Source organism: Oratosquilla oratoria, chromosome 27, assembly GCF_046742065.1.
Source record: "Oratosquilla oratoria isolate Oo_2021 chromosome 27, ASM4674206v1, whole genome shotgun sequence".
In the NCBI taxonomy this organism is placed as follows: Eukaryota; Metazoa; Arthropoda; class Malacostraca; order Stomatopoda; family Squillidae; genus Oratosquilla; species Oratosquilla oratoria.
This window is the reverse complement of record NC_134803.1, coordinates 8,260,425-8,277,076: the sequence shown is the minus strand read 5'-3', so window position 1 is coordinate 8,277,076 and position 16,652 is coordinate 8,260,425. Positions and strand designations below refer to the sequence as shown.

Here is a 16,652-nt window from a genome sequence, read left to right as displayed (position 1 = left end):
GGCTCCTTCTTCAATTCTTCTTTTTCTTGGAAAGTCCTTTCCCAAACCTTAAGGGGGACCGACACATCTGATTCCGGTTCGTCGACGGCATAGTCGTAATCAGGCAGGATCATTGCCGTTGCGGCTTCTTCGCTAATATTGTAAGCTGAAGCAGGAATCTCAACGGATCCCAATTCAGGTTCCTCTTCTGGAATTACCTGCTCGCTGTCGATACCTTCCACTAAAGACTCTCCCTCCCTAATAGATGGCATGTCCGAAAAAAAAAAAATCTTTATATACCACGTTTGTCGGATTTTTCACCACACCTTCACCATTAACCTTATGGTAACCTCGGAAGATAATTAATGAGTCCCAGTTTGTAACCCTTGAACATGCCACATAGGTATCCATGGGCAAAACAATCGGACGAATCCAACAATAACACACATTTATCAAAAGTTTGCCCTTGCGACTTATTAATTGTCATAGCAAAACTTAATTTGAAGGGGAATTGTCTCATTTTCCAAGTGCAAGTCGAGCGAAGTAATCGGTGGGAAGCTCCTATGGCTTGGGAACTTGAAGATCTTCCAAGAGTACACATAATTTTTGTTATTTCGTAACATATTGTTGAACCCCAATATTTTTCTATGGAATCTCTTAATTGTGGCTGTTACTGAGTTTTTTTTTTTTTTTTTTTTGAGTGAGGCGTAAAGTTTTTAAAAAACAGTTTTTCCTTGAGTTTGCGGTTTTTTATATAATCATTGTATTTCTGATCGATGTAATACTTTTGGTATTCCTCGTGACAGCTTTTACCAACACTCTTAGTAAAATTCTTGTATCCAGTAAAATCTTGTTTCATAAACTTTTCCGATTCTTCCTCTTTAATTTCTTCGTCATAACCACCACTCTTAGTAAAATTCTTGTATCCTGCAAAATAATGTTTCATAAACTTTTCCGATTTTTCCTCTTTAATTTCTTCCTCGAAATATATTATGAGATCGTACTCATGAATATTGTTGAACCCCATTATTTTCCTATGGAATCTCTTAAATGTGGATGTTACTGAGGTTTTTTGAGTGAGGCGTAAAGTTGGGGAAACTTATTCTTGTGCTTCCTGCCCTTCGCTCGCGGCCAATCAATCGTCTCCGTTGCCGTGACGTCAGTGTTCTCGTCCAATCAGTCGTCTCCATTGCCGTGACGTCACCACTCTCGACCAATCAGTTATCTCCGTTGCCATGACGTCACCAGTCTCTCAGCCAATCAGAATCCTTACACAATGGGACATTTTTGCCGGATTTTGGAAGGTGGTCATAAAAACGCCAGGAAATTTTCAAAACTGAAAAACTTTATTTTTTTTATGTATATAGACATGATATCGTTGCCAACCCGTTGGACTTCGGCGATAGCGTGTGTCTGGCACCAAGGGAAGTCAAATGCATTGGTTCGAATTCTGGTCATGACACAGACGTTTGGAATAATATTTGCTCTGATAATCGTCCCTAGCATCCAAATTCAAAGCCATCGTCATCTCGTCCCTGATCGAAAGACTTCGTGACGGCTAACCGGATCACGCCATATGCTGTCCACCCATTCTTTGGTCTCTGAGTGATCCTCTACTTGGGGTTCCGCAAAGTCAAAGTTTGTATCATGCCTCTCTCCGGTCCCGGGAAGCCTCGGGTTCCGTTGGTTCTCTGGTGTTTCTCGGACTTTGGTGGCCTCAGAACTCAAGTTCCGACGATTCTCGTGTTTGTGTTCATCGGATTTTGGGTTCAGGTTTTGTCGGTTCTCCGGTTCGGTTTTCGTCGGGTCTCAGTGTGGCCCTCGGCTCCGGTTTCCGTAAATCCTATCCTCAGTCTCCAAACGGTTTTCTGTGCCGGTGCCCGGCGTTCTCGATCTCGGGACCCGAAAAGTTCTTCGGGTGGGTCTGGACCATTTACGCCGCCGATTTTTCCGAGACATCACAGCTCGACCTCCCCTACATGAGGTAGATTGACGCCTTCTGTACCAGGTAGCATTTTCCTTTCATTCTGGCTCCCGCCAGGTAAGCTGATTCAAATGCACGTGACTTTTTCTCATCTAATTGGTAGGATGACCACTAACATTTTCCTTACTAGGCATTTCTTATACTGGCGATTGAAATAGATATGTACACGAAATTATAATAAATATATTAGGACACAGAGTAGGAAATACAAGTACACTATATATAAAGAATGCGTATCCAGTTCAATGTATACAATGCAATAAATTAAGGTATTTGATGAATATTGTTTAATGCGACTGTTACATTCGTTCATCAATGTTTCTTGTGTAAGCTGATGCTGTGATCAATATGTTATCGTATAAAATGTTAGATCTTAGTGGAACAGTTCCATTTACGTAATAATTTATATATAAAAAATCAACGAAACTGAGGAACAATAAAGGAAGTGTTAAGTAATACTGATAAACAAAATCTCCATCATGTATAAATGAAGTGAGTATAATTAGAGAATTTCCCTTCTATAAAGAAAAAGTTAGGTTTCACAAATCAATTTTCGTATGCATTTCCTGCATTGGCCTAGGTCAATGGCTTACATAATTGTCTAGAATTAAAGAAGAAAAAACAAAAAAAAATTCAAATCCCTTTTGACAGTAATTAGATAAAATGTGTTAACAGTTCCAAATACGTTTTGGTAAAACTGAATTCACTATACGATTTGAACCTGATTTGTTCACAGTGATTACAAAGCAGTTCAGCGATTGTATTTTTAGTAAAAACTACAAGGTATTAAATTCGCAACTAAGATTTGAGGGTAGGAACTTAGATGGGGTGATGGATGGTGGCCAAATTATAAAAATATGAAGGGTCAATTGTAGAATCCCCCTCCCCACCAACACTACTGATCAACTGTAGACTCACCCCCAGCAACACTCAGTTGTAAAATTTCCCTCCCTCGCTGAACTGTAGGCTCTACACCCTAACATATGCTAGGTTAGGTTATGTATCACAAGTCATAATCACCTGTAGAAGGTTAGGTTAGGTCAAGGGCTCCATCAGTTGAGCAGTAGTCGTCACTCAGGTCAGGTCAACCGGGTAGCTGCTTCAGTTAGTGATATGGCGAGTGATTGTGTTACCGTGGTCAGCGCCGATGAGGTACAATCTCTACTTAGTAGAATTGAAGCCTTGCAGGGTGCTGTTAAGTGCCTTAAAGAGGAGAATCGAGTTCTCCACTCGAAGGCCTGAAATACGGAGGACAAAATTTGTTTGAGCTTGGATGGAAAACGATGAAAAATAAGATACGAAATAGTGGAAAAAAGTCCTCACCAGCCCCACTGGATTGCAAGAACTCGTTTCAAATACTAGCGAAGCTGCAGGAAGAAGAAAATAATGAAATTCAAGAGAAGAAGGGAAGGACAGACGCTGGATTGCCCACAGGTAAGATTTTGGTTGTAGGAGACAGTCAAGTGAGATACTTAGACAGGGCCTTCTGCGATAAAGATAGGAAACATAGGACGCAGGTGTGTTTCCCCGGCGCGGGGATAGATGTTAGAGATAGGATTGAAGAGTGTTTAGTAGGGAAAAGTAAGGGCCCAGTAGTTTGCTTAAGTGCCGGGGGAAATGATATAGGTAAGTTAGGGAGTGAAGAATTGTTTGCGCGGTTCCGGGATGCGCTAGACAAGATTAGAAATAGGGGAGGTGTTCCTGTTGTATGTGGAATCCTTCCGAGGCGTAGAGTTTGAGGCATGTGGCATTCCACGGCTATTGCAATGAATTGCAGGCTGGCAAAACATTGTAAGGCCAATGGACGGGCATTTGTTGACAACTGGGACCGCTTTTATGGTAAGAATCACCTATACACAAGAGACGGGGTGCACTTGTCTCCCAGAGGATTTCGGCTCTTTGCTGAATCCCTTGAGCGAGAAGTAGGCATCCTACAGGGCTTTTTCGGGTAGATTATGTGGGAGTAGGGGGGGAGGTATCGGAATATAGTTTAGGCAATAGAAGCAACTTAGAGAGGGACAGTGAAAATAATCACCAAAGCAGGTGGAGGGAAGATAAACTTAAAGTTTACTATACAAATAGCAGGAGCATAATTAACAAAATTGATTTGCTGCGAGGTAAAGCATGCGTAGAGAATTTCGATATTATAGCTATTACTGAATCCTGGATCAACATGGCTGATAAACATTTCCTTCCGGAAATCGAAATAGAAGGATATAATTTTTTTCACAAGGATAGGGTTGGCAGGAATGGGGGAGGTGTAGCACTTTTCGTTAAAAATACAATAAACTGTATAATCAACAATTCGATTAAGGAAGAGGACTGTACGGAATCTATTTGGGTAGAGATTATAGGCAAGAATAAGAAAGTTATTATTGGCGTCTTGTGTAGACCTAACCTCAGCATTGAGCAGACTGATTCCCTGATTCATGAAATTCACAGAGCGTCCCGGTACAAAAACGTTGTGATCATGGGAGATTTTAATTATAGAAACATTGACTGGGAAACTTTAATAGGAGATCATGAAGCGAAGAAATTCCTAGATGTGGTGCAGGATAATTTCCTAAAACAAGTGATTACCGATCCTACGAGGGGACAAATTACCCTGGACTTGATTTTAACTAATAATGAACACCAAATTAGCAGCGTAATAGTGGGAGATAGTCTAGGCTCTAGCGATCATCAAGAAATAAGATTTAATGTTATTTGGGAAAAATGAAAAAGTACGAATAACGTCCAAGTACCAGACTTCAGGAAAACAAACTTTGACAATATAAAATCCCATTTGAAATTGAATACGAAATGTCATGCGGACGTTTCGAACACTGTCGGGTCTCAGCGTGTGACTGGGGGTCAGGTCATGACTAGGGGTCGGGTCACGGAGGGTAATATGCATACCTTGGGTCAGGTCATTTGGGAGTGAGGGCTCAACAGTCAGGTCAGCGATTTGGATGAAATGTATAGCACTCTAACTGATCTAATTATCAATGCACAAAACACATTTATCCCCCTAAAGTCAATACGGAAAAATAGTAATACTCCCAAATGGATGACGGACAGATTGAAACATGAGATCGGAATGAAAAGAGGACTTTACGTTAAAAAAAAAAAAAAAAAAAAAAAAAAAACGGGAAATCACACCTTAGATCAAGATATAACGAAATGGCAGCTGGTTAAAAGGAATATACGTACAGCGAAACGTAATTATAAAGATTAGGGTTGCCAGTCGAGCAAAATCCAACCCAAAGGGTTTCTTTCACCTCTATAGAACAAAAAATAAAGAATAGGACCAATTAAAAACGATGAAAATGTCATGATAGAATCGGAGAAAAAATGAGTGAGGAGTTTAACAATTATTTTCTATTGATGTTTACTAATGAGAGGTTAGATAAAGTACCTGACTGCGATCCGATTTTTAGAGGGGACGAAGAAAGTAGTCTATCTAATATCAACATTAGTAAAGAAGTAGTCAAGCAGATTGAAAGACTTAAAGCTACAAAATCTCCGGGTCCAGACAAAATTTTGTCAAGAATGCTTAAGGAGTGCAAATTTGAAATCTGCGACCAGTTAACTGAAATATTCAATAAATCGGTAGACACTGGTTTTGTGCCAACTGCTTAGAGGCAGGCAAACGTTGTTCCTGTTTTTGAGAAGGGAGATAGATCGTCTATATGCAACTACAGGCCAATCAGCTTGACATCGGTTATAGGAAAAATGCTTGAATCAATAATAGTAAATAGACTCAGAGAACACATCGAAGGACATAATTTAATTCGTGATTCACAGCATGGTTTCTCCAAGGGTAAGTCATGTGTGACTAATCTTCTATCCTTTTACACTAAAGTATATAAAGCGTCAGATAACAATGATAATTACGATGTTATTTACCTTGACTTTAGCAAAGCGTTCGACAAGGTGCCACACCAGAGACTACTAAATAAAATCAAAGCCCATGGCATAGGAGGAAAAGAGTTAGGATGGATTAGAGCTTGGATTAGTAACAGAAAACAGCGGGTCACCATAAATGGAATAAAATCTAGGTGGGGCAATGTTACTAGCGGGGCCCCCCAGGGCTCAGTTTTGGGTCCCTTGTTCACTATGTACACAAACGACTTAGACGATGAGATAAATAGTGATGTTAGTAAGTTTGCGGACGACACTAAAATAGGACGCCTAATTAGGTCAGGAGACGACGCAGAGATTGTGCAGGACGATCTTAATAAATTGTTAACATGGTCGGTGAAATGGCAAATGAACTTCAATATCTCTAAGTGTAGCGTGTTAAACGTAGGGCTACACAATCCCGAAAATAGATACAGCTTAGATAACACGTTTTTAGAAAAATCTGAGTGCGAGAGGGACTTGGGAGTTCTGGTGAGTCCGGACCTCAAAACCATAAAAGTGCATTAGCGCCAGAAATAAAGCTAACAGTGCATTAGGTTTCATTGCTAGGACGGTAACGAATAGAAGTGCAGAGGTAATTATTAAACTCTATGTAGCGATAGTTAGACCCATCCTTGACTATGCGGTACAGTTTTGGTCTCCGTCCTACAGAATGGACATGAATTAACTAGAATCAGTACAGAGAAGAATGACCAAAATGATACATGGACTCAGAAATTTGCCTTACGAAGAGAGGCTTAGGCACCTTAACTTACACTCTCTGGAAAGACGCAGAGTGCGGGGTGATCTAATAGAAGTGTTCAAGTGGATCAAAGGTTATAACAAGGGTGATGCAAATAAGGTCATCATAATAAAACAACAGGGCAAGACTAGCAGTAATGGGTATAAACTGGACAAATTTAGATTCAAGAAGGAAATATGCAAGAATTGGTTTACTAATAGGGTGGTCGATGAATGGAATAAAGTTAGTAACCATGTAGTAAGCGCTGAAACTATCAGTTGTTTTAAAAAACGATTAGACAACTTTATGGATGGGGATGACAGGTGGTGATGGATACGGAGCTGCCTAGTGTAGGCCTTATGGTCTTTTTTTCAGTCTCCTTAATTTTTATGTTCTTATGTTACACGCTCAGGCTGGCGATCAGCCCGCCTGGTGTCACCGACGGACTGCGGACAAAATCCCACATGATAAATTCCCGCACATGGAGGACAAAATCCTGTAGGTAGTTTATAATTCATGCTCTACAAAAGAACCAGGCTCATGTGGAGAATGTTTTAAAGTTAAAAAAAAACGTCAATTTATTTTATGAAATTTAAAATGATGTATATGATTGCTTGTAGCCTATATGTGTATTTTGTTTTGATGTGCTTTTGTGAGTGCTTATTGTCTTTACCGTTTTACTTGAATTTTTTTATTTATTTGTATATGATAGATATTCGCTGAATGGCCTACCGGCTCCGACGCTTGGCCTTCAAGCCAAAAATTTCATAAACCAATCAATCAATCTACAAAAGAACCAAATATGCCAAACCTTGAGTTGTTTACTAAATAGTTTGGAGATATGACACTGCCATTCATATCCCCTCTTAGTAAATACACAAGGCCGGATCCTTACCACTATCCCGAATGCCGAAAGAATCCTATCTCATCATTATCGAAGCAGGCCTCGAATTCCAGGTCTTCTGACCTGCCTCTTGAGCCACAACACAAAACTCTAATCAATATCCCTTAAAGGGGTTAGTGGAAATAGTCCCCTCTTATACACAACTATCTTTTCATTTTCCTACAGAGTTCTTTTTCCCTCACACAAAAACCGATCCTGCGTAGTTCATGTCGAAATACCGAAACTTATTATACTGCGACCAGTATACAGAATTCGTCAGTATAACGAAAATATATAGACAAGATAATTATAGAAATAAAAGAGAATTCAAAATTTCATCTACTATCCATTATATTAGATCTATATGTATACGAAATATAGAAATGTATAATCGTAGATTATCTAATGGCCAATCCCTATTTGTACTTGAGATGGACACCTAAAGGAGTGAACACCTAATCCAATTAGTGTCATATCTCCAAACCATTTAGTAAAGAACTCAAGGTTTGGCCTATTTAGTTCCTTTGTAGAGCATAAATTATAAACTACCTGCGGGATTTTGTCATACAGGATTTAGTCCTATGGTATTTAGTCCTCCGAGATTTTGTCATGCTTCAAGGTGTCAGTTCTAGCCTGACCCCGCGGAGCGAAGACCAGGTAGATGTTGACATACTTGCGACTGCAACTGTTGCAGTGACCTACAGATCACTTAAAATTTGTCTATTCTAGTTGTAGAGGACTGAGTCCGATCTATACTATGTTCCAAATATTGTTTCGCATGAATCACTATATTTTTTTAGTGAACTCAAAATACCTTGGATGAGATTCACTCTTGTATAGATTTGTATCTTTTTGTGTGCGAGTATGGATGTTTGTGTGATGTATTTGTTGCCAATATTCAAATCATCTTAACGAACCACTTCCATACCAGATTTTTTCTCTCTCGCCAGATTAATATCTTAATCGATGAGTATGTATCCTTTCATTTCATGGCTGTAAATTATTTCTATTGCGGTGTACTGCTACTGCACATCCAATGTTGCATTCCTCAATTCAAATTCGTGTTTATATTAGGCCCATATAGGTGATCATTTTGTGCCGTATTAGACCGAGCAAGCTGGGAGATGGTAACCTCTTCCTACTCCTTTTCTTTGAGCTCCTCATGTTTATATCTTAGTCACTAGATCTCGGTTAGCTGCACCGTCCTTTTCTTTTAAAATTTCAATAATCAAGTCATACGCTGCATCCCCCTCCCCCCTGGACATTCTCTGAATACTTTATAGGTTTAATTTTTCAAAGGCACGGATTTTCCCAAACATGCTTAAACTAGCCTGAACCGGACGCAGGTAGGACAGGCCGCCTGCGCATGTATGGGGTCCTTTAAGTTAGGTCAGGTTGGATTAGGTTATGTATCAGGAGCCATAATCAGCTGTAGAGGTATCGATCCAACTCGGCCCATAACCATCTCGGCTCATTCAATGTAACCAACTCGGCCAATCGACTGTGCCAAGTCGGCCCATTTTTTATAGCCAACTCGGCCCATTTAGTATAGTGGTATTTGTAACTAAAGGCGGAGAAAATATACGAGGAATAATGGAAGAATTTTACTGCCTTAACGTTTCGACCTTTAGGGTCTTGATCACAAAGCATAACACAAAAGTACAACATGGACATTTTATACACATGCATGTCACCTCACAGGGTGCCTAGGAAAGGTCGTCGTGCTCGGAACATTTGTCCGTTTGTTTTCATCAACTATCAAGTTTATTGACTACAAGTTTATTGATAGTTGATGAAAACAAACGGACAAATGTTCCGTGCACGACGACCTCTCCTAAGCACCCTGTGAGGTGACATGCATATGTATAAAATGTCCATGTTGTACTTTTGTGTTATGCTTCGTGATCAAGACCCTAAGGGTCGAAACGTTAAGGCAGTAAAATTCTTCCATTATTCCTCGTATATTTTCTCCGCCTTTAGTTACATTTGTCATAGTTTAAATCAACATAGTGGTATTTGTTCGTCAATCTTGCTTCCTTTTCTTCCACATACACTGAATAAGTTCTTAGTACTTTTCTGTATCTTTACTTTCTTCAAATGTATATTTGAAATGCTGCAGAACACACGCACAGCAATATTACGCAATGGTAGGTGTAAAGGTTTTATTCTTCCTTTCCATACATTATTTAATAACTATAATAACAACTGCATTTAGAAACAATTATAGGACAAATCGTTTCCCTAAACATTATAAATTATATGGTTATTATAATTGCTTGAAAAAAAAAATGCTGTGAGGGGACCGGGAGGAGAGGAGAGGAGAGAGAGAGAGAGAGAGAGAGAGAGACGAGAGACGTGAAGTGCCTTGGACCGTTGCACGGTGGTGATGCAGCCTCGTGATGAAAAGTGGTTTGGGATTTATATTATTCTGGCGGAATAATCTTGACACTATTTAATCTGGTTAGGAAAAAGGCGCAACGATTACAAGAAAGTGTTTGGCAAGATTAAAGACCTTCTGGGTGAACTAAACGTTGAAGCTAACCATCGATTTTGAACAAAGTGTCTGGCGTGCAGTTGCAGAAATCATGCCTTATGTACCTATGAATGGTTGCAGCTTTCATAGGGGCCAGGCGGTGTGGAGAAAGATACAAGAATCTGGCTTACAAATGCCATACACAAATGACGCCAGTATACACAAATACCTCAGAAAAGTTCAGTCATTACCCTACGTACCAGCTGAGCATATTGAAGAACTATTCGTAAGATTTTACAGAAAAGCAAATGGATGTCGAGCACTTGTTGATCTTTTGAATTATATAAGGAATACGTGGATCGACTCGACTATTTGGCCTCCTACGTGGTGTGCTTTTGGACGAAGCATACGCACAAATAACGATATGGAAGGATGGCACTACCGGTTAAATGTGAAAGTAAGAAAAAGGACAGTTTAGTCTTTACTCGCTTATTAACCTATTTCACAAGGAAGCTAGACTGGTTACACTACAAGTGCGTCTCCTGCAGGGCCCCGACATGGGTAAGTGCCGCCCCTGAGCGAGCCGAAAAATGCCCCCCCCCCCACACACACACACCACCACTACCACCACCTTCCACATCTGATGGTCACTAGCACGATTCACAAGTAACATTCATCCACAAAACAACGTTTATAAACACATCATTCATGCACAAAACCCACGATAAATAAATGATGCATTAAAAGTATATTAGGGGTAATTTGCTTTACCTTCTTTTCACCAAAAGTGCCCCCCACCCCCCAGCCCCTCCCCTTGTCGGGGCCCTGGTCTCCTGTCTGATGGAAAAGTTTTACGTAAACAAAGTACAAAATACAAAAAACAACATGGGCAACTTGTAAAACTCTGGGAAGAATACAACGCTGGTGAGAGGTCGGTAAAAAATCTCCTTAAGACCGTATCTTACCACGCAGTGTACACTAGTTTTTTTAAACCATTGTTTTAAACATTCTTACCATTCTTTTTTACTTTTATACTTTGATTTTTTTAATCTACATCAACTTGTATTTTTATTTACACAATTTGTTTTTTATATATGCCATGAATAAAATCATTTGAAGAACTTTCGTTGTTTCTCTGTCCAACCTACTTTTTGTTGACAATGGGCCGAGTTGGTATGCAATGGACAGAGTTGGTTATGGGCCGAGTTGATAATGGGCTGAGAAGGACCCAAAGCGCTGTAGAGCGTCTACTGAATTGTAGTCTCCACCCCCAAGCGTGCGCGCGTGTATGTGTGCGGGGGTGGGGGTGTTCTAACAGTGGGAGTGGGGGCTTCCTTGGCCACTCCCTCCACCCTTCCCCTATCCACACCTGGTCCTCTCCTATAAAGTACCCCTAATCTACGACAGTTTTGGAAGTGGATACTTCGAAAAAAAAACAACGTACAATTATAGGACTTTTAGGATAACACAAACACATTCAAGGTCTATTAATAAAGGGGTTTTGACATGAACCTTTGGTCGCAGCCGGGTGGAATCCCAGTGGTCCGCGTTGTTGCCAGGTCACTCCATTACACAAGGGAGATACCCACCTACTATGGTGGCGGATATGTGAATGAACCGACCAACTGTGTCAGGGGCAAGGATATCTTGGCCGGCAACGTCGCATTAACAACCTTGCCAAATAAAATGAAAAATTTACTGTCATTGTTTTTCCTTCAAATCCCAAGCCATTCTTAACACCATATAGTCGTGTTATGAATATATAATATATACATATATATTATATATATATATATTTTATATATATATATATATATATATATATATATATATATATATATCTTTCTTCAACCACAAATCACTTTTAATTCCATGCCATCGCAGTCGACAATGAAGCATCGCTCGATGGAGGCATCCGTTGGAAATTGAAACGTGGACGAGCCGAGGATTCGCACCCAGGTAACCCGTAACAAAGTTACAGTGACTTAAACCAATACGCTAACTTTGTTACGGGTTAGCTGGGTTCGAATCCTCGGCTCGTCCACGTGTCAATTTCCAACGGATGCCTCTATCGAGCGATGCTTCAGTCTCGACTGCGATGGCATGGAATTAAAAGTGATTTGTTGGTGAAGAAAGATATTAATTGATCACTGGGAACCATTCAGTGTATATGTATATATATATACATGTATATATATATATATATATATATATATATATGTATATATATAAATATTCCATAAGTAGTTATCGTACAGAATAACAGTGAGACAGCTATGCGCAGGTCATCGCTAGATATGTCAACGATGGGGGTTTCCCTAGGTCATGGCAAAGGGGTCAAGTTAGATTACATTTACTGTAGGGTTGAATATAAATTCGAAAAAAAACAGAAACAACTACACAAGAATAGAATTAAAAGAAAAAAATTAAAGAGAGTATATGAGTATTTCACAAATGTAAATATAAACTTAATTGATTTGTATTGCCAAGTGGCAAAATGAGACGCAAAGAAGGAATCTGCAAGCTAGAAATAGGTAGGAAAATATGTGATGAAACGAAAAAGCAGGCTAAAACCACCCAGTTGGTACTCACTAGGCGACTTCGAGAAGAAAGAAATAACTGGAAGAAGTCATGCACAGTATAAAAGTTAAAGTATAAGGAACACATAAAATATTGGAGCTCCTTGGTGTGAGAAGGGCACAGGATGAATAACGTGAGAGTCCATGCTAGTAGAGCCAATACACCAGGAGACGCTGAGTAGCTACGACCGCAGCTTTATGTTTGTCCTGAGCGCTTGAGCTGTTAGGGTAGGTAACAGTCACTGCTGGGAATTGGAGAGGAGTGCGGGATACGAGCCTCAAGGCTAGTACAGTGGTAACAAGCTGGCCTTGTAATCACGGGGTAGGCAGATCGATCCTTGCCCAGGCTAGTGGGCTTAAGCTGTTTACTGGGGAGGCTACTGCCATGGCTGGACATCACGGTGGGGGGTTGAGGCTTGCCTCGGCTGACGGTCGGGGGTCCATTATGAGTAATGGCCCCCGACCGCTGTTCACCTCAGGATCAGAGGTGACTTGGGCGTCACTGTGAGTGCATGATACATCAGCTTCCTCCGGGTATCGTCACTGCAGTGGCATACCGTGGAGGACACCGTCTATCCTACCTTCATGTATGAACAATTGCGGGCCACCAATAATGCTGAGATCCGAGCGGGTACATCCAGCCCTGCAAACCACGAAAAAAAGAAAAACAAAGAAGGGGGAAAAATCAATCCCACAACTAAGTGAATACGAGAATAGCACACTTCCGATTATGCCACATCACACCCTTATGTTCGAAGGGACCAGACGGGATTTCCCCATTGGGTACTTAACCCCTTCCATACATTGATGCCTCCGTAGGCATCATAAGGCGCCAGTGGGTATATGGGGATGCCGACGTTGGCGTCTTGATTATATTTATTTTGTAGTTTTAGCTGACTGACCCCCATATTCTGTGAACTAGCTTGATCATATTTTCTGTGGTTATTAATATTCAGAGTGAAAGAGAACGAGTAATACAGCTGTAACTTTATATTTCATAACCCGAGTATTGTGATGCATCATTGAATCATCGTACATCAGGCAGGTGATGCTGCCCGCGAGAACCTGATTTATTGGAAAGGATGCAAATACCAGTTTCTGGGCATTCTCGTATACCCACTCGCGTCTCATAACGCTTACTTAGACGTCATCGTATCGAAAAGGTTAAATCTAAATTTGTCCAATTTGAACCGATTACTACGAGTCCTGCCCTGCTGTCTTGATATGATGACTTTGCCTGTATCACCCTTGTTAAAGCCATTGACCCATTTGAATAACTCTGGCTTGTGGCAGTCCATCGTTATCGATGGCGATGCTGCTCTGCGTGTGATGAGAATCCTATTTGGGAGTGGTATATTTTTACACACAGTCGGCATGGGTGTTGTTCCCTGGGAAGCCGGTCTCCTTCTGTACGCTGGTGTCGTCGGGTGCGATTTTCTGCTCTCCTCAGTTGGACATTGTTCAATCGCTCACTTGCTCTGATACTTATAGCTCGCCAAGTCGACCTGTTTACAGCCAGGGCCTCCGGCTCTTGGGGTTGTATGTCACATTTCTTTAGTAGGTTTATATCATAGTGTTTACACATCTTCTTTGGACCACCTACACTTCTGTTGCCTTTAGTGAGCTGTCCATAAAGGATCCTGGAAGCCGGTGTTCTGGCATCCTTATGGCATGGCCTAACCACCGCAGGTGTCATTGTGCCATGGTGGTTTCAATACTTGTGATTTGAGTGCGGTGGTATAGTTCATCATGGATGACCTTATCTTTCTACAATACACCAAGAATCTTAAAGTCATCTGATGTTGAAATTCTCCAAGATACGTTTCTGGCAGTTGTACAGGGTCCATGTCTCTGAACCATACAACAGAGTGAAGATAATGGGACCTTTCGCAGTGAGCAAATTGGTACCAGACACCGCCAGATTTTGTAAATCTTGCCGGAAAATAAATACTTTTTGGGCAAGTTTTATAAGCTTACAGAGGTGTATCGTTGTACAATATTGTGTCTGAAATTTAAGTCAATCAATTTCATGATTGCAAACGGCATATAGCATTGTTTGAGCCTCTATTTATAATCACAGATGATATTCGTAAAACAGCCTATAATTGTATCAAGCCAAGCAATTTGTCATTTTCTACCGACTTCAATGGACGTATACTGATATATACTTTCATTTGAATGCACCAAGCAATAGGCAAATCCATGTAATGTATCGAAAATATAATTTTGCATCGAAGACTTAATTTTTTCGGTACGATAAACTTTGTCTTAAGTTATATATATATTTTTAATCTGACGTGCAGTTTGCCACGACACACGTAAAATTAGTCATATTTGTTTGAAAATAGCTCCCAGCAGATCTAAGAGGCTATTCTTTACAAAAATGTCGTTAACTTCGTACGTCCGCCACCACTGTTATTTTTTATCTCACTGATTATCTTCATATACAGGACGTGACAGTGATATCCATTATTTTTCAACACTCAGATAAAATGCACAAACCGAAATCAACATCATCTTATTTTTACTGCTCATAGTTACTTCAGTAAAAATAATTACCTATTTTTAGTTTTACCTTATAATTAAATTAACAAAGCCTTATCACACACCAGTAAATAAAAATTATAACATTAAGAGTCATGTTTTTAATTTTAAATACATTTATGCAGCAATTTATGGCGTATCTTTTTTTAAATATCGGTTTCCAAATTAGCTAAGTCACCCCTTTGCCTCGTGAAATCCGAGACAATTGAAAATTCTAGCGCTAATAGGAATCTACGAGCCTGACTGCGAAAGGTCCCATTACAGCTCTGTACACAGCAGCCTTTGTGTCGATTCTGAGGTTGTTGTTGGAGAAAACTCTATCTCGCAATTGGCCGAATACTGCTGAGGCAAGGTGCATCCTCTTTTGGATCTCCATGTATACAGAGCAGTCTGGCGTGAGTATACTTTCAAGGTATGTGACGTGTTCCGCGGTTTTGATTGGCTCACCGTGCATGTGGCATTGGAAAGGTGCCTCCGGTGGTTCCGTGCACTGCACTAACACTTCCGTTTTGAGGGTGTTGTCTTTGAGGCCCAGTGCAGAGTACGTGAAGGAAAAAGTATCAAGAATGTTCTGCAGGGAGCCATCGTCGTGAGCAATGACAACAGCACAGTCGTCAGCATATTGACGTTCGATTACTTGTAAGGTAGAAACTTTGGTTCTGGCCTGGAGACGGCGACAATTGAATAAGTTCATTTCCAGTTGATATTGGATGGTCACACCAGCGTCTTCCCCTAGAAAAGAAATGACTTATGCTGGTTAGAGTCACCAGAATTATATTAAACAGCACAGGGGCTATGACACAACCCTGCTTTACTTCAACCTGAACTTCAAATGGGTCTGATAGTGAGCCACATGCATGGAGTTGAGTCTGTATGCCATAGTGTAGCTGTTAGAGGATTCTGAGGAACCTTGGAGGATTTTTCATCTTCATTAGTAATGCCCATAATAGGACATGGCCCACGGTATCAAAAAACTCTGTAGGATCAATGAAGGTGGTAAACAGGTCTTTATTTTGGTCTCTGCATTTTCCCTGTACCTGACGGATGGAAAAGGCCATATCAGTGGTGCAGCGGTCCTTTCGAAAGCCACATTGACTTTCTGAGAGCTCTATTAGATTACTCCACACCCTAGGTCTTTCCAAAGAGTAAGTAAGGCGCCTAGGCCTGTCTTCGTAAGGTAAATTTCTGAGCCCATATAATTTTGGTTATTTTCCTCTGTACTGATTCTAGTAAATTAATAGACTATCAAGAGTACATAGGAAGACATTTAAGAATACAGAATGTTTGAAGGAGGTTAAAAAATACAGCTTTCCGTACATGTGCACTAGTTTGTGGAACAAATTAGAGGAAACAGCCTAGTTGGACATCATAAATGAAATCAATAAAAGTTTGATACAATGACTGAAGACATAGACAGGACTCACGAATATAGCTCATATCCTGTATATTACATTTAAACACACACACACACACACACACACACACACACACACACACACACACACACACACACACACACACACACACACACACACACACACATACACACACAAATTTTTGGAGAAACTTATAATTTAATAAGAACA

The 16,652-nt window shown here is 40.4% G+C and overlaps 1 protein-coding gene across 1 annotated transcript; it reads right to left on the bottom strand.

Moving 5' to 3' along the window:
* Positions 1-14,214: 14,214 nt before the first annotated feature.
* On the bottom strand, positions 14,215-16,124 carry LOC143039726 (uncharacterized). The gene is made up of 4 exons (XM_076209967.1): positions 16,104-16,124; positions 15,834-15,935; positions 15,311-15,730; positions 14,215-14,289 (listed from the first exon to the last, which is right to left on the bottom strand). Exons 1-4 carry the CDS (start codon positions 16,122-16,124, stop codon positions 14,215-14,217), a joined length of 618 nt encoding a protein of 205 aa, XP_076066082.1.
* Between the last annotated feature and the right edge of the window lie 528 nt (positions 16,125-16,652).